At 41.3% G+C, this 26,888-nt stretch overlaps 1 protein-coding gene across 2 annotated transcripts in view; it reads right to left on the bottom strand.

Annotated features, from left to right (window-relative positions):
* The window catches only part of EDIL3 (EGF like repeats and discoidin domains 3), a 442,715-nt gene that overhangs the window by 270,566 nt on the left and 145,261 nt on the right, over positions 1-26,888 (bottom strand). Inside the window, exon 3 of one of the 2 annotated variants that reach the window (XM_030567391.1) lies at positions 18,243-18,272. The exons of the other annotated variant lie outside the window; for it this stretch is intronic. Coding sequence (XP_030423251.1) covers positions 18,243-18,272 — 30 coding nt within the window. The remainder of the gene's footprint in view (positions 1-18,242; positions 18,273-26,888) is intronic. 2 annotated transcript variants of the gene reach the window in all.

Raw genomic sequence — 26,888 nt, 5'->3', positions numbered from 1 at the left:
CTCAACCTCTTCTTTCAGCAGGGTCCACATCTGATCTCTGTCCCAGTCTCCTGCCTAGCCCCAGTCTTTCCTCATCCCCCTCACTGCTCATTCCATGACCCAGTCTCGCGCCACTGCTCCCAGGCCCTGTTTCAATGCCCTGCCAGCTACCAGTCTTAGTCTCCGTCTTCCATCTCCATGTTCTTTATCCCCATTTACTCCTTTTATCTCCCTCCAAGGTCTGGTTCTTATCCTCAGTGTGTTAAGTCAAGCAGCTTCCACCTCTAGGCTGCCTGGGCCCAGCAAGGAGAGCATTGAGAACACAGGAAAGACAGATTTCCTCCTACTCTCAGTTCTGGTACCTGGCACCACAGTGGCTCAAAACAGGCCAGGAAACCAATGGCATGAAAGTCCTGTCAGCCCTTGCAGTCCTGGGCTGAGTATTCACAGTTCACATGGGCTCTTTGAAGCATGTAGCTGCCTAACTCTAACAAGTGTCTACTGAGCATGTGCAGACAGATTTCCCCCTGTCAACAGCTTAAAAACATGGTCCAATTTAAGTAGTTTTTCAAGGGCAGAGAAAAAGGCAAACCCCTGACATACGGTGACCATCTTGCCCAATTTCAAGTTCCTACTTCAAAGTATGAAGGTGCTAAAGGTTCTCAATGAAATGGTTGTGTCAATTTTAACATGATTAAAACAATGTATTTTTGCCTAACTCCCTGAACCATTTTACAGCTGAACCATTTTACAGCTGAACCATTTTACAGCTAAAACATCCAAATGCATGAAAAATTTCAGCCCTAACAGTTACAATTCAGCAAAGGTATAAGCAATTGAAAACTATTTCTTATAATGGAAAGCACTGGGCAGTCTCAACTATAGGCACCCTTACGTGGCCCACCTATAACTTTTTAATATAAACTTCAGAGTAACTCTTGTGCTTATAAAACTGAGCAACTAGTCACGATCTCTACAGCCATACCCAATGTGGAGCAGCGCTGTTATATAATCTTTCTCAGATAGCTACTGGCAATGCAGCCCAATCCAAATATCCAGCACCCTTTCTATCCTAATCCTGAGAAGAAATGGCCAATTTCGCTGAACTGCAAGGTTTTCACTAAGGAATAGTCTGGAAATACCAGGTAGTTTCCAATCCTGACCTAAGCAAAATATGAAGCCTTTAAAGGTAATAGGCTACTATGCAAATCTACTATACCACCTGGAATTTTTATTTTTTATTGCACGAGACCTTATTTAATCAAAACGGCTGTGTTCAATGTTATCTTTATAGAGCATTTTTATTTTATTTCTCTGTTCTGCTTAGAATATATGGAAAAATAATTAGCAAGAGAGCTCTAGGCACTGAAGAAAATGTGCAGTTCTATTTTTAAAAAAGGAAAATTTGTTATAAATGTGTAAGGCAAGGTGAATGAAAGAGTAAAGCTCCATTACAGACCCAGGGGGGAATGGAAAAGTGTGACCAGAATGCAAAAGTAGCTCCTATCCATTAGAAGATACTATTCAAAATGTATGAGATATAGAATAATTTTACATATTGCACAGTAACAGAATATTGCATAGGGTATTAGAATCAGACGGCACATCTGAAGTCTTTCACATACAAAATCATGACGTGGTACCCAATTTCACGGTATTGTTATGTCTTCTGTGCAGGGGCTCAGGAAACTTCTTATCACTATCTTAAGAACTCATTACCACTGCAATACTATGGATAGCCTCCAGCCTCGTCCTTAAAGTTCATCTGGATTTATGCTGGTGACTGAGAGAAGTCTAATGTGCATAAAAGGTTCAAACCCCTCTCTTGAATACATGGGCTTTCTGGGAAAATTTGCTGAAATCACTACTGAAATATAAGGTGCATGGCTCTTTTGTTATTCCTCTGTGATAAACATTACAGCAATCATAATTTGAACTTCTTAGAACCAATAAAAGCGATCAGGGGCAATGCCATTCAATATGCTGAGCTGCCCTGGCTGTGAAATTGAATTTTACAGCCACACTACATTTAATATTAATAAGGCAAATATATACTACACTACGGCATAGAAATGATTGAACTCCGATGGAAATACTAACCACAATAAGGTCTCAAATGTTTTCACTTTTAGCTCAAAATGTAGTTCTCAGTGAAGCAATGAAGGGCTGCGGACACCTTAACAAAGAGCTTGCACAAAAGCCTCTCTTTTAGACTGTGATGGACCCTGTGTGGCAACTAAGGATGCATGTGTTTACAGGTTGGAGAGGAGAGCAAATGAGGAATTTGTTCATTTGTTTTCCATTTAAGTAAAGTGCTGTCTCATACTTCTCACACAACTATAACCCAGGGGGGAGGTGCTCATTGTTTATTCCTGAAAAATATAACAAGAGTAGGGCTCTATTGTCCCTCAGCCTATGTACATCTGTACAGGTGCCTAAGGGGAAATTCATCCCCTTAAATGGCCTATCCAGACCTTGGGTTTGGGTATGCAGGAGTAAGGGGGTTATGTACACCTGATCCTATTCCCTTCCTCACTCACACACACTTACACACAAGCACCTGAGCAGGAATCTGTACATTGGTGGAAACAAGGTTTCAGCACCTGAACATGCTGGACAATGGAGAGTATAAGAATAGTTCTTCGAGTGATTGTTCACATCGATTCCCATCAGGTGTGTGTGCGCCGCATGCACAGTTGTCAGAAAGTTTTCCCTTAGCTACTCTTGGCGGGTCAGCTGTGGAGCCCCCTGGAGTGGCAACTTCATGGCGCTGAATATATAACCCTACCGACCTGACCCTCCTTCAGTTCCTGCTTACTATCTGTGACAGCCATTGGAACTGCATTCACTTACCTTGCAAGTGCTTTCCTTAGTTTTCTTCTTTAGCCTGCAGTTTTCTAGTCTAGATTTCAGTTAGTTTAGTTCAGTGTATAAAGTAGTTTGGGTTAGGGTGTGGGCTCATCCCCTACCCTTTACTTGCATACTTTCACACAGCCATTCGGCCTGTGCACAGATGGTTCCTATCTTTTCTGGTCAACCACAATCATTATTGGCTCACGGTCCTCCCATTCGGTCTATCAATGGCTCCCTGAGTGTTCATCAAGTGCATGTCAGTTGTAGCAGCCTTCCTCTGCAGGAGGCAGGTGCAGGTGTACCCCTACCTCAATGACTGGTTAATACAGGGGCAAGTAGAGTCTCAAGGCCGATTAGTCAGATTCACTTTTGAGAGACTAGGACTCCTCCTCAGCGTGAACAAGTCAAACTAATCACCAATCCAAAGACTAGAATTCTTCAGATCAGGGCTGGATTCAGTACAGGAAAGGTTGTTCCTGCCAGAGACCCGGTTCCAAGCCATAACAAACATGGTACCCAATCACTACAGCAAGGGGGGTGCCTGTGTCTTCTCAGCCACTTGGCAGTCTGCACTTACGTGGTCCAACATGCCAGACTGACCAGACCTCTACAAGCATGGTTCATGCCAGACCTCTACAAGCATGGTTCGTGTTGGTCTACTGCCCAGGTCGCAAGAGAATGGACTCAGTGGTCACTGTGCCAGAGTAAGTACTTGAGTCTCTCCGATGGTGGCTCGGCCCTCTATCAGCGTGCAAGGGAGTCCCTTTCAGCAGCCCACAGCCCTCTCTGTTCCTAGTAATGGATGTGTCAGCTCTGTGTTGGGGCACTCACCTGGGAGATCTCCCAACGCAAGGCATATGGTCCATATCAATATCAAGGAGCTCAGAGTGGCACATTAGGCCTGCCAGACCTTCCTGTCCCAAATACAAGGCCAGTGAGTGGCAGTGATGACCAACAACACCATTTCCATCATTTATATTAACAAACAGGGAGGACCTCTTTCCTCCTCCCTATGCCTGGAAGCCCTCCAGCTATAGGAATTGTGCATGGCCCACTCCATTCACCTGGAGGCATCATATCTCCTGGGAATACAGAACTAGCAAATCACCTCAGCAGATCGTTCTACCACCCCAAGTGGTCCATCCATCCAGATGTCATACATTCCGTCTTCTAAAGGTGGGGGGGGGTTCCCCAGGTAGATCTGTTTGCCACATGGAGCAACAGAAAGTGCCCAGTGTTCTGCTCCTTCCGGAACACAGCCCAGGCTTGATCTCGGATGTGTTCATGCTACCTTGGGGGGATAGTCTTATGCATATCTTTCCACCGGTCTCACTCTAACACAAGGTATGGCTCAAGATCCACAGAGACAAGGCAGAAATAATTCTGTTGGCCACAGCATGGCCATGCCAACATTGGTACACCATGCTTCTGGAGTTGTCTGTGGACACCCTGATCTTGCTACCACTTTACCCAGATCTCATCACTCAGGACCACAGTCACCTTCACCACCCAGAGCTCCAGTCTCTCCATCTCACAGTGTGGAAGCTTCGTAGTTAAACCCCCTGGAGCTCCTGTTTTTGGAACCTGTAAGGCCGGTTCTCCTCAGCAGCAGGAAACCATCCACCTAGCTAAGTGGAAGAGGTTCACTTGCTGGTGCGCCCAGCATCGCACACTTCCAATCCAGGCACCTATACCACGCATCCTGGATTACCTCCTGCATCTGAAACAACAGGACCCAGAAAGGTCATCCATCAGGGAACACCTTGCTGCTATTTTGGCCTTCCACCTGGCAGAGTTTGGGAGTTCCATGTTTGCCAACCCCGGGGCAGGGCATTTCTTCAAATGCCTGGAAAGATTATATCCACAGACTCATTGACTGGTGCCTGCATGGGACCTCAATCTGGTCCTATCCAGGCTAATGGGGCCCCCTTTCAAACCATTGGCAGCTTGCTCCCTTCTGTATTTGTTGTGGAAAGTGGCATTCTTGGTCGCCATCACACCCACTAATCTCCAACCCACCCTGCATGGTTTTCCACAAAGACAAGGTGAAACACAGGCCTCACCCAACCTTCCTTCCCAATGTGGTGTCCCAATTTCATATTAGCCAAGACATTTTTCTACCAGTTTTCTATCCCAAGCCTCATAACAGTGCACAGGAGCAGAGGCTTCACTCATTGAATGTCCGGGGTGCACTAGTATTCTACATTGAGTGCACTAACCCTTTCAGGAAATCGAACCAGCTGTTCTTTGTGGTGCCAGAGCAGATGAAAGGGCTCCTGGTCTCTTCCCAACTCATTTCTCCCTGGATCACAGACTGCATCCGCACATGCCACAAGCTGGCTAAGCTCTCAGCCCGGCTATTACGGCAAACTCCACCAGGGCACAAGCCTCGTCAGCCGCTTTCCTGGCCCAGATCACCATTCAGGAGATATGCACAGCAGCAACCTGATTATCAGTGTATACGTTCATCACTCCCTATGCTATCACCGAGTATTCCAGAGATGATGCGGTATTTGGCAGAGTGGTGCTCCAGTCAGCAATTTCTTAATTCCGATCCCACCTCTGGGGTAGAGCTTGGGAGTCACATGATTGGAATTGATGTGAACAATCAATTGAAGAAGAAAAAACAGTTACTCACCTTCTCATAACTGTTGTTCTTCGGGATGTGTTGTTCATGTTCATTCCAATACCCACCCTCCTTCCCCTCTGTTGGAATAGCTGCAAGAAGAAACTGAAGGGGGTTGGGTCGGCAGGTTACATATTGAGCGCCATGAAGGCGCCACTGCAGGGGGTTCCCTAGCCAACCTGATGGGAGCTGCTAAGGGAAAACTTTCTGATGACCATGCATGTGGCGCACACACATCTGATTGGAATGGACGTGAACAACAGTTACGAGAAGGTGAGTAAGCATTTTTTATTTAGTATAAGTTTAGGCTGCTGTGCCATTCCAGGGGCATCCCAGAGAAGGAATTGTGGCGTGGGGACCCACAAATCCCTTCCCTCCTGTCCCCTTACTGCAAGTGGGTGATAATTTGCATTGCTGAGCCACCCCAGGAGGACCCCTATGGAAGGTACTTTGGCTCAGGGAAGAAACAATGTTCCTTACTAAGGGATGTGGCCCAATCTAGCCCATAGTGTTCATCTGATATAACTGAAATGTCAGTGGGTGTGTCTGTCTGAAAGAAAGAAAGCCTGACATTTAATGTAATCTAGTGCATTCAAAAATAAAAAGACAGACACATATTTTTTTAAAAGTTGCTTATCAAAAATATTATTATGAGACTCACAGACATGCCATTTTGTTGGAAGGAATAATTAAGCAGTATTAAGCAATAACTAAGCTTGGGGTTGACCTATCAGTAACAGTAACTTATCAGTATCTCACCCCACTTTGTTGAATTCTAGTAAAATGCACCTGAGAGAAGTCTAGAGTCTCATCCAGCACAATGCTGTGGTGAATTCTGAAGAAGCAGGGTTTAAAAATTTCTCTGTTAACTTTGTTTTCATATCTCCTGTTAAACTTTTTTCTATCTTGAGGCTGATTCTGCCACCTTTACTCACATTGAATACTGCAAATATTTCCAGAGTGCAATGTGACTTTTCACCGTCAGGTACTGTTGTATGAGGTATAGCCCTTTAGCCTCTCCTATGTTCTTTGCTATTTTTTGTTTCCCACTATAAATCCTGTCTCTGTTAATGCCTTTTTATTTTGTTCTGAACCATCTCCTGGTTTGTTTGTTTTTCTGTTCTAACCCTTTTACTCCTTTTTTCTGAATTCAGCTCTGTGCTGGGTCAGTTATCCTTTCTTATTTCAGACCCCGTTGACATTTTGCATGCTTGCTGGATTTCTCTACAATGACCTTCTATACATTTTAGATTGCTCTTGTCAACTGATGTTAAAGTTTACAAAAGTTAAAATTAGAAATAAGGAAGGAAAAAGAATCAATACACAAAATGTTGTCAAAAAATGAAGACTTTCCCCACAGATTCCATTTAACAGCTACAAATAATTCTGTTATGTATCCATCTGTATATAAATACCTACATTACAGAGCTGTTGTAAAGACTAAGTAATATTAAGTAGAAAGAATAGTAAATATAGCAGGTGACCAGCTTGGCTTAGCAGTGAAATCCTTGCTGATCTTAAACACAAAAAAGAAGCTTATGAGAAGCGGAAGCTTGAATAAATGACCAGGGAGGAGTATAAAAATATTGCTCAGGCATGCAGGAGTGAAATCAGGAAGGCCAAATCACACTTGGAGTTGCAGCTAACAAGGGATATTAAGAGTAATAAGAAGGGTTTCTACAGGTATGTTAGCAACAAGAAGAATGTCAAGGAAAGTGTGGGCCTCTTACTGAATAGATGTGGAAAAAGCTAACGTACTCAATGCTTTTTTTTGCCTCCGTCTTCACGAACAAGGTCAGCTCCCAGACTACTGCACATGACACCACATTATGGGGAGGAGGTGACCAGCCCTCTGTGGAGAAAGAAGTGGTTCAGGACTATTTAGAAAATCTGAATGAACGCAAGTCCATGGGGCCAGATGCGCTGCATCCGAGGATGCTAAAGGAGTTGGCGGATGTGATTGCAGAGCCATTGGCCATTAGCTTTGAAAATTCATGGTGACTGGGGGAGGTCCCAGATGACTGGAAAAAGGTTAATGTAGTGCCCACCTTTAAAAAAGGGAAGAAGAAGAATCCGGGGAACTACAGGCCAGTCAGCCTCAACTCAGTCCCTGGAAAAATCATGGAGCTGGTCCTCAAGGAATCCATTTTGAAGCACTTAGAGGAGAGGAAAGTGATCAGGAAAAGTCAGCATGGATTCACCAAAGGCAAGTCATGCCTGACTAACTTAATTGTCTTCTATGATGCAATAACAGGGTTTGTGGATGAGGGGAAAGCAGTGGATGTGTTATTCTTTGACTTTAGCAAAGCTTTTGATATGGTCTCCCAGAGCATTTTTGCCAGCAAGTTAAAAAACTATAGGTTTGATTAATGGACTGTAAGGTGGATAGAAAGCTGGCTAGATCATCGGGATCAACAGGTAGTGAACAATGGCTCTATGTCTAATTTGCAGCCAGTATCAAGCGGAGTGTCCCAAGGGTCGGTCCTGGGGCCAGTTTTGTTCAATATCCTCATTAGTGATCTGGAGGATAGCGTGGATTGTACCCTCAGCAAGTTTGCAGATGACACTCACCTGGGTGGAGTGGTAGATATACTGAAGGGTAAGGATATGATATAGAGGAACCTAGACAGATTAGAGGATTCATAGATTCATAGATTCTAGGGTCAGAAGGGACCAATGTGATCATCTAGTCTGACCCCCTGCACAAAGCAGGCCACAGAACCCTACCCATCCACTTCTATAATAAACCCCTAACTTATGCCTGAGTTATTGAAGTCTTCAAATTGTGGTCTGAAGACCTCAAGCTGCAGAGAATCCATCAGCAAGTGACCCATGCCCCACACTGCAGGGGAAAGCGAAAAACCTCCAGGGCCTCTGCCAATCTGCCCTGGACGAAAATTCCTTCCCGACCCCAAATATGGCAATCAGCTAAACCCTGAGCATGTGGGCAAGACTCACCAGCCAGCACTCAGGAAAGAATTCTCTGCAGTAACTCAGATCCCATTCCATCCAACATCCCATCACCAACCACTGGGCATACTTATCTGGCGATAATCAAAGAACAATTGCCAAAATTAGGCTCTCCCATCATACCATCCCTTCCATAAACTTATCAAGCTTAGTCTTAAAACCAAATATGTCTTTTGCCCCCACTACTCCCCTTGGAAGGCTGTTCCAGAACTTCACTCCTCTAATGATTAGAAACCTTCGTCTAATTTCAAGTCTAAACTTCTTAGTGTCCAGTTTATTATACCCATTCGTTCTTGTGTCTACATTGGTACTAAGCTTAAATAATTCCTCTCCCTCCCTAATATTAATTTCTCTAAACAAGCCAAGCTCTTTGAGTCTCCTTTCATATGACAGGTTTTCCATTCCTTGGATCATCCTAGTAGCCCGTCTCTGAACCTGTTCCAGTTTGAATTCATCCTTCTTAAACATGGGAGACCAGAACTGCACACAGTATTCCAGGTGGGGTCTCACCAGCACCTTATATAACGGTACTAACACCTCCTTATCTTTGCTGGAAATACCTCGCCAAATGCATCCTAAAACCGCATTAGCTTTTTTAACGGCCATATCACATTGGCGGCTCATAGTCATCCTACCAATACCCCAAGGTCCTTCTCCTCCTCTGTTGCTTCCAACTGATGCATCCCCAATCTATATCTAAAGTTCTTATTATTAATCCCTAAGTGCATGACCTTGCACTTTTCACTATTAAATTTCATCCTATTACTATTACTCCAGTTTACAAGGTCGTCCAGATCTTCCTGTATGATATCCCAGTCCTTCTCTGTGTTAGCAATACCCCCCAGCTTCGTGTCACCCGCAAACTTTATTAGCACATTCCCGCTTTTTGTGCCAAGGTCAGTAATAAAAAGGTTAAATAAGATTGGTCCCAGAACTGATCCTTGAGGAACTCCACTACTAACCTCCTTCCAGCCTTCCTTCCTTCCAGGATTGGGCCAAAAGAAATCTGATGAGGTTCAACAAGGACAAGAGCAGAGTCCTGCATATAGGATGGAAGAATCCCATGCACTGCTACAGACTAGGGACCAAGTGGCTAGGCAGCAATTCTGCAGAAAAGGACATAGGGGTTACAGTGGACGAGATGCTGGATATGAATCAACAATGTGTCCTTGTTGCCAAGAAGGCTAACAGCATTTTGGACTGTTATGACGTTATTGATATAAACTGGGACCATACAGAACATGGTTGCAACCAAGGTCCTGTAGAGGCACCAAATCTTACATAAAGGGGGTCATATAAGGTGTCTAAGACCAGGCTATGGGTTGCTGGTTATGATTATGGTGTCTATATGTCTGTATCATTATGTAGTTGAAGTTATAAGTATTGGCTCTGTACTGTCTGTATTTCAAATTTGTGCTGTGTTTCTGGGAAACATCCCAGACAAGTTGGTCTTAGGTCTGCCTAGCCTGCCTGATGGCCCATTAAGGACCATCAGCTACACAATTAACCCATTGAGAGAGGGCAGATATGCCTTGTAACTCAGCAAAGTGTAGGGACTTGCCCATGTGACTCCAGACTCCATTTTGCTGTAATTTTCCACAGTAAGAACAAAGAAGTGTTCTTATACCTGGAAGAGCCTATATAAAGCTGATGCCTCTTCTCCACCTTGTTTTCAATCCTGCTTCTTAACTCTGGAGGGACTTTGCTACAAACTGAAGCTCTGAACAAAGGACTGATGACCCATCCCAGCGGGGGATATTCCAGAGACTTGATTTAAACCTGCAGTTTACTCCATCACTGCTACAACTCTGAATCAAGAACTTTGCCATTACTGTATGTAATTGATTCCATTTAACCAATTCTAGCTCTCATCTCTACCTTTTTCCCTTTATGAATAAACCTTTAGATTTTAGATTCTAGAGGACTCGCAACAGCGTGATTTGTGGGTAAGATCTGATGTGTATATTGACCTGGGTCTGGAGCTTGATTCTTTGGAATTGAGAGAACCTTTTTCTTTTATTGGGATGTTGGTTTTCATAACCATTCATCCCCAGGATGAGTGGCACTGGTAGTGATACTGGGAGACTGGAGTGTCTAAGGAAATTGCTTGTGTGACTTGTGGTTAGCCAGTGAGGTGAAACTGAAGTCCTTTTTGTCTGGCTGGTTTGGTTTGCCTAAGAGGTGGAAAAACCGCAGCCTAGGGCTGTAACTGCCCTGTTTGAACAACTGGTCCTGAATTGGCACTCTCAGCTGAGTCCCGCCAGAACCACATCGTCAAAGCTGTATAAGTAGGAGCATTGCCAGCGGATCGAGAGATGTGATCATTCCCCTATATTCGGCATTGGTGAGGTCTCATTTGGAGTACTGTGTCCAATTTTGGGCCCCACACTCAAGAAGGATGTGGAAAAATTGGAAAGAGTCCAGAGGAGGACAACAAAAATGATTAGGGGGCTGGAGCACATGACTTATGAGAGGCTGAGGGAACTGAGATTGTTTAGTCTGCAGAAGAGAAGAATGAGGGGGGATTTGATAGCTTCTTTCAACTACCTGAAAGGGAGTTCCAAAGAGGATGGATCTAGACTGTTCTCAGTGGTAGCAGATGACAGAACAAGGAGTAATGGTCTCTAGTTGCAGTGGGGGAGGTCTAGGTTGGATATTAGAAAAACTTTTTCACTAGGAGGGTGGTGAAGCACTGGAATGGGTTACCTAGGGAGGTGGTGGAATCTCCTTCCTTGGAGGTTTTTAAGGTCAGGCTTGACAAAGCCCTGGCTGGGATGATTTGGTTGGGGATTGGTCCTGCTTTGAGCAGGGCGTTGGACTAGATGACCTGCTGAGGTCCCTTCCAACCCTGATATTCTATTTTCTATGATTAGTTTATTAATCATTTTGAAGATTAAATGCATTATATCCAGTGCAAAGTATCATTATTTTCTATATCTCTACTCTGTTAAAAACAACATCAAGTCAAAACCTTAAAGCTTCTTTCATTGTTATGAGCTGCCAAATGTATTTGCATATTCCATATATATGAACCTTAAGTGCCAATTGCCTACTGCCCTCAGCTTTAAAAACAAAGAGTAGATTGTTCAATGACAATGACTGTTCTTAGTTCAGAGTAATGATTTTGAAGAGAAAAAGGGAATGCATTTATTTCTTCATTCTAAGTAAAGGAGTAAAAGCAGGTGAACAAAGTGAAGCATGTTTATCTGTGCCATCTCTCATCTTGCTTTGAAGAAATTACTCTTTGATATTGTCAGAAACAGTTCCATATTCAGGGAAATAAGATGTTGAGCCTTAGGGGGAGAAGAGGAAACACATTAATCTAAGATGAACATTTTGAGATACAAAGCTTCATATAGCAGGTCATCCAGCAGCAGCTGATATAGACAAACTGTTCTCGGATATAAATTGTCGTCACAGTGCAGAGACCTCCAAGTTAAAGAGGCCACTAGGAGAGACTCACACTCATGGCTGTACACTAGGAGGGGTGACATCTGTTAGAAAGCTCCTCAGAGAAGATTTTTTTAACCATCTTTCCAAATTGGGGGAGAAAAAAAACCAGTCAGAAATGCAGAAGAAATCAGTAACCGTGTTTGCATTCACTGAAGTGGTTCAAAAGAAAGTATTCATAGATATCTGAGATAAAACTAAGCACCAAGGTACTAAGCCAGAATGTGATAGAAGCTGTTCCAGAACTTTAAAGCACTTCTACAGAGAAAGGGCATAAAAATGCTGTCAAAACCAAAAAGAATGTAGCTTGAAAGTTATCCTTAAAAACCAATCATATATTTTCAAAAAAAAATGTTGAGACCAGAAGCTGTGTCTTGCAAAAAAGTGTAAGCTCCTTCTCATTTGAAAAGAGCCAATTTAGTTCATTGCCTACATAACCAAAACAATTCTGAAATGTCATTTCTCTAGATACAGACTAATTTAAGAACAGACAAGACACTTATTATTTGAGGGTTATAAAGGTACTAATCCTTCCACATAGGCTGTAATAATGGCCACTGGCCAGGGTAAAATTCACTAAATTTACACTTCTAATGGGGCTACATAGAAAGGCCAATGTGCCTTGCATGCTGAGAGCCAAACTCCATCATGAAATGTAGAATCCAGGAAATATCATTTTATACTGCTGATAAAAGGCAATAAATAAATAATAAAAAAATAAATCCCTAATTGTGACGTTACACTCCATATTCTTTATGGAAATATGCTTATGATTTGGATATGGCATAACAGATTCTTGTAAGGTATCATCAGAGAGGTTATAATTTACTGAATGTGATTATCCAATTTGTATGCACATATCATTTCTGTATCTGAAGTCAGGAATATTGACTATGTAACAATTACAACTGTGTGTGTACTTGAGAGACACCCACTAGACAAAAGGCCATCAGCTTTAATGGACCATTAGGAAAAAGATAACAAGTCTTCAAAGATGTGGATCCCCCATCTTCTGGGAGTTCCTTCCTGTGGACATTGCAAATAATTCTGATTTCATGGTTGCTTTGACACAGCAAGATCAGGTGATAATGTCACCTGGTAAAAAGTGCCACCATGGACACTGCTGGTACTTTTCCACTGGAAACAAAGGCTTCCTGCTTATGTAAATTCTATTTAAGACCGGGGAGTAAGGAAAACAGGACTCTTCTCCATTGCCTTCCTGCCTAAGAATGAAGACTGCTGAAAGTACCTGAAGAGACAAAGGAACTGAGCTGTGGGATGGCAAGCGCTGTGTCCAGACCGAGACAGAGGAGTCTAGTCTGTAAAGAGAAATACCTAAAACTCTAAGCTACAGACATTCTGCAACTTGCCTAAAACAATATTTAGGGTGAGAAATTACTTCCTGAAACAAGTCTCTTTAAGATCTTAAGCTTAGTATGCGTGTTTTGTTTTATTTGCTTCGAAATCAGCATTGTTCTGTTTGCTATCCCTTATAATCACTTAAAATGTGTCTTTTATAGTTAGTAAACTTGTTTTGGTTATTCTTAAACCAAGTTTGTGCAATTTCTAATGAGGGGGGAGTTGTAAATATCTTCCTCCACATTGAGGGAGGAGATGAATTTATGAGCTTACTTTGTATAGGTTTGAGAGGGGTATCATTATCAGTCTGTATCAGCAAAAAGACAAGTACTCCTCATTCTTTTTACTTTGTATAGATTTCTCTACAGTGCAAGACAATATTATTTTGGGTGTAGTTTCCAGAGGGGAGCTGTACTTGAGTGCTGGGTGATTTCCTTGTTGAGCCTCCTCATAGAGAGCTGTTGGCAGACTGTGTGATTCTACAGCTGATGAGTTCTTACCTGTGTATGTGCTGCCAGAGGCCAGAGAGCCTAATTCAGCAAAATACGGAGAGGGAGCCCAGGCTAGTGGAGCAGGCAGGCTCAGTGAAATCCCAGTACATCAGGTGGCAGCCCAGAACGAGGGTCCAACCTGTCACACTAATGACCATCACTATGGCTTTAGAAATATCTAATCATGATATTACTGCTTCAAGAACGGTATCATTTGGGGAAAAGTATGGATGGCTATTTGTATGAGAATTGTTATTTATCAGTTGTCCTTTTTTTCCAACTATACAATATATCTTTTTGCCTTTTGTGATTGATAGCATAGTCCTTGTTCTACAAAAGTCCAATGTCATACCTGAAGAAAAGTATTCAGAGTACAATCATAAATATCTTATGATTGTGAATGATAAATGATTACCCCTGAGCCTTGCAAATTATGAAAACGTCCTTACATTCCTCCAAAATCACTTCCATGTTAACTCTACTCCCCTGGCATCATAAGGTTAATTACACTCCTCCAAAACAAGTACCACAAACTAGATGAAAGATGTAAAGTACAAGCATTTTTTGAAGAGAAAGAAAACACTTGAGCTTCAGAAAAAACTTCTAGTAACTGAAAGAAATTTAAGGTTCTCTCTTTACAAGGCTTCCTTCTTTTAGGGTCTGATCCAATTCCTATTGAAGTCAATGGAAAGACTTCAAAGTCAATGGAAAGGATCAGGCCCCTAACATAAATCTATAAACATGCATCTTTCATCAACAAGAAAAATGTTTGAGTCAGTATTATAGGGAAGGATTATTTGATTTATGCAGAACATAGAGTTCTAAATGCCAATAAAAGCTAGGAAAATAATTGTATTAAAAACACTTCCATAAGAATGTTGCAATCTATTACTTTCAGAACACTACCATCTGGTCATACCTTAAAGCAAAATGAACAGAAACTATAAATTAAAAAGCTTCCAAAGATCTCAAATTGTTTATCTAAATGTTAATTTATACCCTGAAATGGATTAAAGAATAGTTGCATTCTGTGCATAATAGGAGAAACCCTGGAGTAATTTCTTTGAACAAGCAACACAACTATGAGAGGCTTTATTTCTTTTAATTTTAAGTTTATTTCCATATAATAGCACTACATCAATAAGGTTAGAAGACTGGGCCTAATCTTGTACCCATTGAGGTCTATGACAGTTTTGATTTTGAATTCCTTAGGAACAAGATGGAGTATTTTTTGGTCACAACTTATACTGAGCTTCTGGACCATTGATTCACTGCGTTCTGTTTAAGGCACTGATTAAGCCCATGCTTATAGAGTCAGTGGGACCAATCACAGTCTTAAAGTTTAGTGTTGCCTTATGTGACCTTGAGGCTTTCCCCCCTTCCTTTGCAACATAAACTGTGGCACATAATAGTTTTGTCTCATCTAGACTGTAATACTTTGGTCTAATTTAGTGTCACAGTGCTGGCTGGTGTTGGTAGCCTGTGATATACAGGAGATCAGACTGGACGTTCTGGTGGTACCTTTTGAGTCAGAGAGAGTCATAGAGAGCTTTGCTGGAACAGAACCTGAAGCATGACATGATATATCTAGCAATATAACCAGAGTGGGTAATGCAAACTGCTTCCATTATATTAATTCAAATTTCAAAATGCATTTGCTTCGGTCAGATTTGTTCTCCTTGTGTATATACTTTTTGTGAATACTTGGAGTAGCTGAGTTTTACTGGCACAAATGTTTTCAATAAGTGAATTTCAACCCATATTGCAAATTCACCTGTTGGAAGGATTTCTACCAGAAACATTTGTGCACTTATCCAGACCATGGAACAGAAACAATATAACATTTTGTGTCTATTCAGCATCTAGCACAAGGAGTCCTGGTCCATAGCTTTGTCTACTTGGGGAAATTTACTGGCATTACTATACCAGTATAATTATATCACAATTGTACCAGAATAACACCTCACGCAGCTACACTTACCTGGAATAATTTTTTTTTTTTAATCAGGTTAGCTTATGTCCCACAAAGATGCCACTGTTATTTAGCATTTCTATGTGGAAAGTTATACCAGTGTGACTGTAACAATATAATTTAACCAGTAAAATAATGCTGGTAAATTTCCCCATCCCCTGAGATTCATAGCCACTCCCAAAATACCCAAAACACTGGGCTGCTTATTTGATCTCAACTAAGCAACATAGTTTCAATTTGAAATATTTCAAATATTTGTGACCATTTAATCAAGTGAAATATATTCATGGAACTTTGCAAAAATATTCATCAATAATGAATCATCGTAGTTCAAGGAACGTGTGAATTGCTTAGGGATATTCCACCAGCAGAAAAGCATCTAAATTACACACACACATACACACACACACACACAATGAGCTCAGCTCCATCGAACACATGTTTTATTTGGAAGAAATATTCCAAAATACCGATGAAGGGCACAGTGTTACACTGGAGTGCAAAACAAAAACAAAAAAACCCCTCTGAAATTACACTCTTCTGTGATGCTATTTAAAGAGAAAGGTGCTCATGGGGAATCAAGTACACAATTTCTCAGGGTGCTCTGAGACCTGTGAAATCCCATTTAACCGGTCTAGCAGCACTCCAAGATGCTCACTATCTGGCCTTCTTATGAGTTGAGAGCATTGTGGTTTTTCCCCCCCTTTTGATTCATATGCCTGGTAGGATTTTTTGCAATGGGACTACTTGTGCAAGTGTCTGCATGCTCTATATTGTGCACAAGCTGGCACAAGCTAGTTTTATATTGTGTAAATATATGTATGTTTATGCCCACAAACTCACAGCATACTAGTGAAAAAAAAAGCATGGTTAATACAGTTGCAGAAGGTTAAATATGACTGTTTCCATTTCTAACGCAAAAATTGGAACAACTGTAACTCTGACAGATTTCAGTCATTGGCGGGTGGGATCAAACTCAGGACCTCAGTGCAAGAGCCTCTACAGCATGGGCTAAAAGCCATTTAACTCTCTAAGGGGTCTCGATGCCACTAGATGAGACAGAACGCCACTCCCAGAAGGTGTGTGGGTTACACAACCATGGTTTTAATAGCTTTTGACTTAAATAGCTATGTTTGCTTTTGACATTTATTTTATTTGAAAATGTGTAATAGCTGCTTATTAAGATATATTAAACAAAATTATAATGCTGGAAGGTCCTGCTACAATGGATTCTCAGAAGGCTGGAACTTTTAAAAATGATTTTAAAAATATCTTTAAATATGTTAAAGCAATTTAAATTCTCTTATCCAAACTCTTCTTTTCCCCTTGACTCCTTGTCTTCTTTCTAATCTCCATCATACTTTTGCTCTTGCACAGTTTAATCTGACACTATCTCCTTTTATTAAGCAACTTCATCTGCCTCCTTTCCTTCTTCCCACTTGTACAGTCTCTTTCTTGCTTATTCTCCATCTCTGCCTACCTTTTACCCTTCTTACTTTTATTCCCCTTCTTAATTATTTATATTTCCCTCAATATCATACTATTTGAGCACCTCACAATCTTTAGTGTATTTTCCTCACAATCTTTAATGTATTTTCCTGTGAGGCTGGGTATTTCCCCCATCTTACAGATGGTGAACTGCATCTCGGAGGGGCTAAGTGTCTTGTCCAAGGTCAGACAGGAAGTCAGTGGCAGAGCAAGGACTTAAACCAGGTATCCCAAATCCTGGGCCATATTTGTACTTACAGAACCTTGCCTGACATAGCTATGTCAACAAAGATCCCTAGTGAAGATATAGCATATGCACAGAGAAGGTGGTGTTCTGCTGGCATAGCTCCCATCTGTCTGAACGAGATTAGCTATGCCTACCAAGGCACTCTTCTGTCATTATATTTACATCTACACTAGAAAGTTTTGCCAGCATAGCTACTTCAGCTGGGGGTGTGACTTTTTGACACTCCTAGTTGATGTAGCTTTGTCTGTAATGTAGAAGAGGCCCTATACTACTGCTCTAACCCCTGTACACATCCTCCCTTTCTACCTCTTATTCATCCCTACAATTTATTTTCTGCTACTCTAGGCCCTTTGTTTCTTCTGAACATGCTACTCATGTTCCTTCACATATGCTAGAACTATTACTAAGCTTGTGTATATTAAAGTTTTTTAAATATCAAATTAGTGGATTCCTGATTAATTTGAGGTCATTAAGCTTAATCATAAGGGTAAGCCACAAATTTGTATCCTGGAACAATGTTTAGGGAGTTTCCAAACTAGACTCTGCAAGTGTGTTGTCAAATATCTTAATTATTTGTCAATCAGTTCTTCTGAAACAAGTCTAGGCATACTCAATGTTTCTAATATAAACCAAAGAACTGTCAAAAGGAGAGACCAAATAGGAGGGAAAGGCACTGATGCTGTAGTTAACTAGCCCTAAATTCAAAGCCATGTACCATGGTGTCATACTTTGGAGAGCACCTTGGTTAAAATTAAACCCAGTACCATCTATAATGGCTAATATGATTAAATCATAAGATTATCTTACCTGCTGAAGTTGGCTCCTCTTCATCAGATTCTGGGCCCAAAAAAAGAAGAAAGAAAGAAAGAAAATGTTATAAATAGTTGAAGAAACTCAAACAGCACTAATTAAAAGCCATTTGATTACATTTAAATATACATACTAATATCCGAAACTGGCAATACAATGGCATGACATGTATGAGTTTTTAAATAGAAAGTCTGAATAGACTACATTATCAGAATTCAGATTTATTAGAAAACCAAGCTAAGTCAACTGAGAACTTAACATGACTGTGTGGTTTTAGAGTCTTGCATCTATATCCCCCTCCTTCTGTCCCCCATCCTCCATATATATCTCCTGTGTAAAGACTACAGCGTAAAACTCATTATTTGCTAGAAGATATCAGTCAACACATTTCTGAGACCATATTAATTAAATGGAATAGTGACAGCACTGTTAAAAGAAACGTGTTGACATGATGACCTACTGAGAGAAAAAAGAATTTTTCAAAGGAATGTTTTGGAGTGGCCTCATTTGCCCCAACTCAAGATAACAGGAAGTCCATCTATATTTCATAAACATACACATAATAAAAATGGTTTTCCCTACATCCTTCAAAAGTATTTAATCAAAGGGAAGGAAACCAACAAGTGATTAACTCACACACTCTTCTTATCCTAAGAAGTCAGTGGAGATTCAGCATAAAGGTGCCATAGGGAACTCTAAGACAACAGAGAGCTCTAGAGCATGATTGGTTTTTTTGATCAGTATTCCTCAGCATTTTAAAGATAAGGTTACCTTTTTGTTTCACTGAAAAAACACAGTTTTTCCACTTTCCCTACCATAGACATCTGCTTTTTAGCTTGCTTGCAAAGCACATCTCTTTAAATGCTGGACTGGACAGGATAAAAACACACAAAGCCTCTGGTAGCACCAATGAAGGTGGCCTGAGAATTGTGTAACATGCTTCCTCCCTCAGGTAATTGCTTCTATAACTTGACTACAGCTGGCTGACAAAAAGAGAGTGATTTCAAAGATTTTTGCAAACTTTGATCTCCTGCATGATTTGTTTTTCCCTCTTTGCCTACATCAACATATATAACTTGAGGACTCGTTATTTTTAGTGAAACTTTATAGCAGACGCCTTTGGGAACCTCTTTCATTACATATGAATTGCTCTGTATATAACTCTTGGGTAATTTAATATTGTGTTCTGTATGTATTGTATATGACAATTATCCTGGACACAGGGGTTACTTCTAATTGCACTGGAGTGAAGTAGTCTTTCCGAGGGTCTTCAGAATCAATCAATAGCAGCTAATGAAATGTTGTTTGAGGCACCAGCCAGCTGCTTTCCTTTGATTAAACTCTTTTGAGGGGGGCAGGTTTATTAACACAATTCAGTATTCAGAAAGAACTGAAAAGGATAGGAAACAAGAAGCTAAACACAACACAGTAACAAATGCCTATAAAAACCCTTATACAAATAAATAATCACCGATGTAATGACTACTTTTGCAAATAATCATATACAGGATTGAACTTAAATTGAATGACAGAAAGAAAATGTTTTATCATAGATATACTGAAATTAGGTAAAAGATGGCCATGTCAATTCAGGATTTAAAGACAATAGGAGAGAAGAAGGAGGAGGAGGAAAGATGCTCTGCTCTGCTGAGACATGGCACACTGGAAGATGCTGGAATTCACTGATAGCCTCAGGTCTTGCTGCAATGCCCATTTAAGTTAATTGAAAAGCTCCTGTTGACTTTAATGGTGTAAGATCAGGCTCAAAACAAGCTTTTCGAGAGGAGAAAAAACAAACAAACTCCATATTGCTGAAAAGTTAAGTGCTGGCCCTCTTGAAATCAAGGGGAGTTTTGCCATTGTCTTCAAAGGAGCCAGAATGTCACCAACTGTCATTAATATGCTCTGCTTTGCTGGGCAGCCTTTGAACCTAATGAGTAGTGCTTTTGTCTGTGGTTAGACAAATCCACTGTATTTACAGATTTTCATTTTATGACTTTTTTCTCAATTTTCTATCCAGCACCAAAAAAAGTTGCTTATTTTAAAAATGGAATAGATTGTATAGACTGTTAGCTCAGTGACTATGGTGTAGGAGCTCCAAAGGAAGGAAACTGACTTTTGAGCTGAAGGGTGGTGGAAACAGAAATGAACTGATGACTTGTGCACTCAGTCAAAAGCAAACAAGTTGCAATTTCCCCAGCTACCAAGGAGTTGCAGGGAGGGCAGAAGCAGGGCCGGCTCCAGGGGTTTTGCTGCCCCAAGCAGCCAAAAAAAAAAAAAAAAAAAAGCCACGATCACGATCTGCAGCAATTCAGTGGGAGGTCCTTCGCTCGGAGCGGGAGTGAGGGACCCTCCCCCAAATTGCCCCCGAATCCCTGAAAGTGCCGCCCCGCTCAGGAGTGGCCGCCCCAAGCACCTGTGTGATAAGCTGGTGCCTGGAGCCAGCCCTGAGCAGAAGGACTGGTGAAACATCAGCATGAACCCAGAGAGCAATAGTTAGAGCAGTAGAAATGGCAAGTGTATCTGCAAATCCAGTAGTTTGTGGACTGGGAGGAACAGCACCAGCATGAGAGAGAAGAGGAGCAGGAATATTAATATTAGCTCAAAATGAAGAAACTGCATCAGCAGGACCAGCTTCAACAATATCTGCCTGAGTTGGAGAAATCGCACCAGCCAAAATGATAGAATGGTAGGTGGAGCCAGTGCTGGGGCGGTGGTGGCCAGATTCTAAATTACTTCCTCACATTAGGGAGAGGGATGACATGGAGGTGTTTTAAATGCTTTTGAAATGGGGTGTGAATTGAATAAGGTGGGGAAAGAGGCTGTGGTACGGAATCTGGCTCTACAGGTGCTCCAGGGCTGGAGCACCCACAGGGAAAAAATGGTGGGTGTGGAGTACCCACCACCAGCCCCCTATCAGTGCCCTCCCAGCACCTCCTGCCTGCTCGCTGTTTCACAGCATGCAGGAGGCTTGGGTGTGGGGAGGAGTGAGGATGCGGTGTGCTCAGGGGAGGGGGAAGAACTGGGCAGAAAGAGGCAGGGCCGGGGTGGAGCAGGGGTGAGAAGAGGTAGGGCAGGGCCTTGGGAAAACAGGTGAGGGTAGGGACTGGGGCAGAGACTTTGGAAAGTCAGCACCTGTGTCTGGCTCCACTATTGTCAGGGACAAAAGGCTTGGACATTTTCACCCTTATCAACAGTGGTGGACAGATGATGAGCTGTGTAAACCAGATTTGTTGTAAAAGTTTAAACTGACCCCTAAAACATATAGCAAAAGGTTTTGGCCATGTTCTTGGCCATGTTCAAGCCAAAGGGTCATTTTGCCTGGGATTGCCCACTTTATCCCCTGAAGCCCAGTGCAGTGATGGAAAGGCCAACTGCATCCCCACCTCACAGTACGTCTACACTACTGCATAATTTCGAATTAACTAAAACCGGTTTTATAATACCGATATTATAAAGTCGATTTTATGCGTCCACACTAGGGCACATTAATTCGGCGGTGTGCGTCCATGGTCCTAGGCTAGTGTCGATTTCTGGAGCGGTGCACTGTGGGTAGCTACTGTAAAAGAATGAGGCCAATAATGTCGATTTGCATCCACACTAAACCTAAATCGATATAGTAATATCGATTTTAGCGTTACTCCTCTCGTTGGGGAGGAGTACAGAAATCGATTTTAAGAGCCCTTAAAATCAATTTAAAGTGCATTGTAGTGTGGACGGGTACAGCGTTAAATCGATTTAACACTGTTTAAATCGATTTAACTGCGTAGTGTGGACCAGGCCTCACAGAGTTACCTGAGTGACTGATTCTCCAGAGGGAGGGAGTCACACTGCTAGTCCTCCGATAGCATATAAATCATCATGGTGAGCCATTCACACTTCTAAACCACAGCCCACATGGCATGCTGCACCCTCCTGAGTGCAAATACATTGGATTGCCAGTGGGAGGAGAAGGTGATAGTCAATGGAGAGACATTCACTGAATGAAACTATTGAGACTGCTAAGACCTCTAGTTAAACCCCATGTCATGAAGTCCCATCCAATGCTACCAAGATGTGAAAATGGATTGAAGTTCCTGGTGTCAAAGCCTTCACTTTACCTACAGCCCAGATTTCTATACCGACTCAGGAGTGGGACTGATTTTAGGTCAATTGTTACATAGTCCATATTCTTTGTTTTAGGAAATGATATTATGGCTTTGATGCAGAAGTGAATCAGACCCACTCAGTTATCTCCAGAGTGAGAAGAGACTCTGTTAGCCAAAATGCAAATAGGGAAGCTGAGAGGGAGAAAGGGGGTGGATCCTTCTCACTAGTTTCCAAGGGGAATCGAGATACCTTCCCCGGGTATGCAAATACCTGAGAAGGGAGGAGTGAGGAGAACTACAGCCAGGATGGAAAAGAAACTTCTTCCCACAGTCTCTGACTATCTGATGGTCTGTGAAAAAGAATCCTGAGCCAGTGGAAAAGGGAATTCTGCTCACCTTGCCTCAGTGTGTGGGAAACAATACTCCTCCTCCTCCCCAGAGAGAAGCTGAGATTAGACTAGGTCCTAAGCACTGAGAAGGTGGGAAGAAAAAGGAACATGGCTATGGGAGAAGTTTGAAGACTCTCCCTTGCCATCCAGAGAGGCACCACCTCCTGGAGAGGCTCATTTATCCTAGTTCAACCTGGATTCTCCAGAGGCCAAAAGACAAAGAAAGGACCTTGGACAAACAGCCTGAGTTTAAACTGACTCAGGACCTGCTTTTTGATCCACAAACAGACAGGACCTTCTGTTCAAAGGAGAGCCAATCCTTAGGGAACAGTCGGAAGAACTGATACCAATCAGAACCCTTGTGGAGATTTGGGGAGGAAGGTGATATATGGTAAGCTTATTAGCATGCATATAGGTTCTTTACTGTTTTAATATGTTTTCTCTGTAATGCCTGTACCTTACAAATAAACACGCTTGCTTAGGGCTGGTCCAGACTAGGGGGGGGGGAAATCGATCTTAGATACGCAACTTCAGCTACGTGAATAAGGTAGCTGAAGTCGAATATCTAAGATCGGATTACTCACCCGTCCAGACGGCGCGGGATCGATGTTCGCGGCTCTCCGTGTCGATTCCGGAACTCCGTTGGGGTTGATGGAGTTCCGGAATCGATATAAGCGTGCTTGGGGATCGACATATCGCGTCTAGATTAGACACGATATATCGATTCCCGAGCAATCGATTTTAACCCGCCGATATGGCGGGTAGTCTGGACATGGCCTTAGAAAGAGCGGTATGGTAACTTAACTATGAGCAACTGTGCTGTTTAGAGCCTCTGAAGAGAAGGCAAGGCAGGCCTGCATAGGCAGTCTGACTAGCTGGGGAATTCAGTGTAGGCAGGGATCTGTTCAGCCTAGAAAAACCCAGGAGAGAGAAAGACATGTCTTTGTCCAGGAGAGGTGAGAGCTAAGGAGTCAGAAGCAATTGCCTTGAACTGTGACAGAGATAACTAAAACTGTACTTGTCTGTTCTAAAGGATGATTACCATAACTCTTGAAAAGCTAGAAGAACTCACTGAATATAATTAGAAGGCAAGATCTTGGCCAACATGATATTAACCAGTAGAGAAGTCACTGCTCAAAATTAACTGATTTTTCCCTTTGCAGTCCAAACAGAACTCCCTAATATTCCAGGGCAGAAATATGCACATTTAGAATTGCTTTCATGAAAAAGGCAAAGACCTAATTTTAGCAGTCATTACTGTATTTCTAAATCCTGAACTGGAAATATGTATTAAAAATTAAATATGAATAAATTAAATATGAAATTCCACAGCCTTATGCACACAGTGATTTCTTTATCAAGTGAGACACACAGCTTAAATTATCCTGCTGTCCATGACAGGATTTCTTTTACCACTGATACCTTGAAAGGCCACATCTGAAAAACAAACTGCTCTTAATAAGCCATCGGACTCTTTCCTTTAAAAAAAAAATGTTTGCAGCAAGACTCTGTATAACATATGACTGGAAACTTTGGACTTCTCCTCCTGTGTAATTGTGGTATAGTAAAATATGGACTGTCCTTGTAATGGACAAGCTTTCACACCATGTATGTACAAAAGAAATGCACCAAAAGGAGGATAGGTATTTCAAAATGTGGACACTCTTTTTAGTGTACTCAGAGCAGGAGGGCTCCCCAGACAGCAGGCCAGAATCTTTAGCCAGATTCTGTGAATATTAACCTGATCCTGAATAAGTAATATACAATTTAGTATGTAAATATTGTATTGCAATTTTGCATTAATAAGAAGTGTTTAAAAAAAGAATACACTGTACATTGTTCATCCCAACTCAAACACATCAGCTCTCCACTTGCCATTAAATTATTGATAATAAATAAACTATCACCACCACAACACTATTCCTGTGATTAGCAGCAATTTCAATCCTAAAGTTATTTAAAAATAAACAAAACCAAAAAAACCTATTTATACAATGAATCTCATCCATGATAATTAGCAGTAAATTTCCCAATTATCTTATTTCAGAGATGAGGAAGGAGGAAAAACAAAAAAATAAACGAACCACATTGCTTCGCACAAAATCTGCTGTTCATTATGCCTGGCAGTAGTTCGGCATGATCAGTCAAACCGTTCTCCCACTGATTTCAGAAGGGTGGGAGGGATCAGGAATGGGCCCACATTGGGTAGCTTGGAAGACATGGATATCTCCACCAGTATGTCAAAGAAGTCTGCATAAAGTGGTGGAATGATAATCATCTTGAAGTATTTGGAGACATAAAACACCAAAACTGAACCAGTTTGCAACTTTAAAAATGTTTTAAAAAGTTTTTTTTTCTTTCTACAGTGGAGCATTAACAAAATATATGATGTCATATGGCAGCACAAAGATTTTATTGCTGTACACTTAGAACAAATTTGAGGCACATTTGTGATTACTTGTATAACTCACTCATGTTTTGGTCATAAGTGAATAATACTATCATCCTCAATATATGCTAATAAAACACATACGCAATCACAGAAGAAATAGATTTGAACAGAGGGTCCAGTAACGTGAATTGTTTAGGGTATATCATATTACTGGTATGAGAGCGGCTATGAAAATGCAATGATGCTATGTTAGCATGGGAGTGACTACAATAATACCTGTGTTAAGCCTCAGCATTCGACCATTACACAGGTAGATGTTTTCAGAAGTGCAAGCAAATCAAGTTTGAGCTTTGATGTGTAGTAAATTTGAAGTCTATTAAGGGGGCAGTTCACTGGTGGCTTACATTAACTTTGCTTCGAAGACAATGGTCATCAAGGATTAGGGTGACCAGATGTCCCGATTTTATAGGAACAGTCCCAATTTTGGGATCTTTTTTCTTACATAGGCTCCTATTACCCTGCACCCCATCCAGATTTTTCACACTTGCTATCTGGTCACCCTATCAAGGATTAATGCTAGAACTAGTTGCCTTCAACACTTTTTATTAATATTTGTAAGAAAGTGTAATGGGTGCATGATTTGGAAGAACTGATAACAATAAAAACAGTGAACTATCTACAGGGTATTATTTCATACTCAAAAGCCTAAATATGTAGAGTTTTGTAAAATGCATCAAATGAAGCCTAAACAACATCAACACCCCATAGTACGCAACAGTTTCTGGATTTAACTTCAATTTCAAATGAAAGAAAATGTGAAAGATTCCTTTTCTTTTTTGCACTAAAATTTAACACTGACAAGTGGTTCTGAAAAACTGCAGCCATATAATTATTAAAATCATAGCTGGGAAATGACGAAAAACATAATGCCATTCTTTCAGGAAGGTTAACATTCAAAGTGCTGTTTAGATATGTTCACGGCATTGCTTGAAGTAAAAATCAATAGGATAATTGACTTTTGGCATATTACAGTTGTTAATGGACACAAGAAGATTGCCTAGGTTGATGTTACTAGATCTGTCAATAGCACTCAATATACCATTGACCATCAAATTTTGTTCCCTTGCATAGTGTATTTGTTGGTGTGGTCGTACATTTTTCCCCCCTCTTACTTAAGAACTCCGATATGAAGGGGAGGATGATGGAGAGAAGTATCACATAGATCCATTTTTTCACCCTTCCTGTTCAATGTACATAAATTATATTGAGTTATAGTGTTGGAATGAGCAATGAAGGCCATCATTATGGTGTTACTACTCTGCTGTGCATCTCTTTTTTGTCAAAACCAGACTCTGCTCTGCAGCGAAGCAGCTGAAACACAGCCTAGATAAGACAGAAATGATGCCAGTTGCTCAAGGATGCTTTCATCTTCTTTTGGGAATGTAGACTCACTCTATTCCAATATAATATGTAATGTTAGGGTAACAGTGGGTCCTTCAATGTTCATGAATTTTCAAGTAGTGGCATTGCCCCTTTCCAGCTGGCCAAATTGTCCATAGTTATCTAGAACTGGTGGCAAGATGTTCCACAGACTGGTGCATTCAAGAGAGAACACGTTCTCTCTCTTTTCCTTCCTCTTTGCCATTATATTTCAAGACACAAATGACTAACAAAAGGCTAGCCTCAACTTCCAGGAAATTAAGATTAGCAAAATCTTCATTAAAATATAAAAATATATAGGAAATTTCCACACTAAAAATTCCTTTTTTGTTTC

This window comes from Gopherus evgoodei, chromosome 6 (assembly GCF_007399415.2).
Source record: "Gopherus evgoodei ecotype Sinaloan lineage chromosome 6, rGopEvg1_v1.p, whole genome shotgun sequence".
NCBI lineage: Eukaryota > Metazoa > Chordata > Testudines > Testudinidae > Gopherus > Gopherus evgoodei.
The sequence above is the reverse complement of the archived record's forward strand: the minus strand, read 5'-3'. Positions and strand labels throughout refer to the sequence as shown.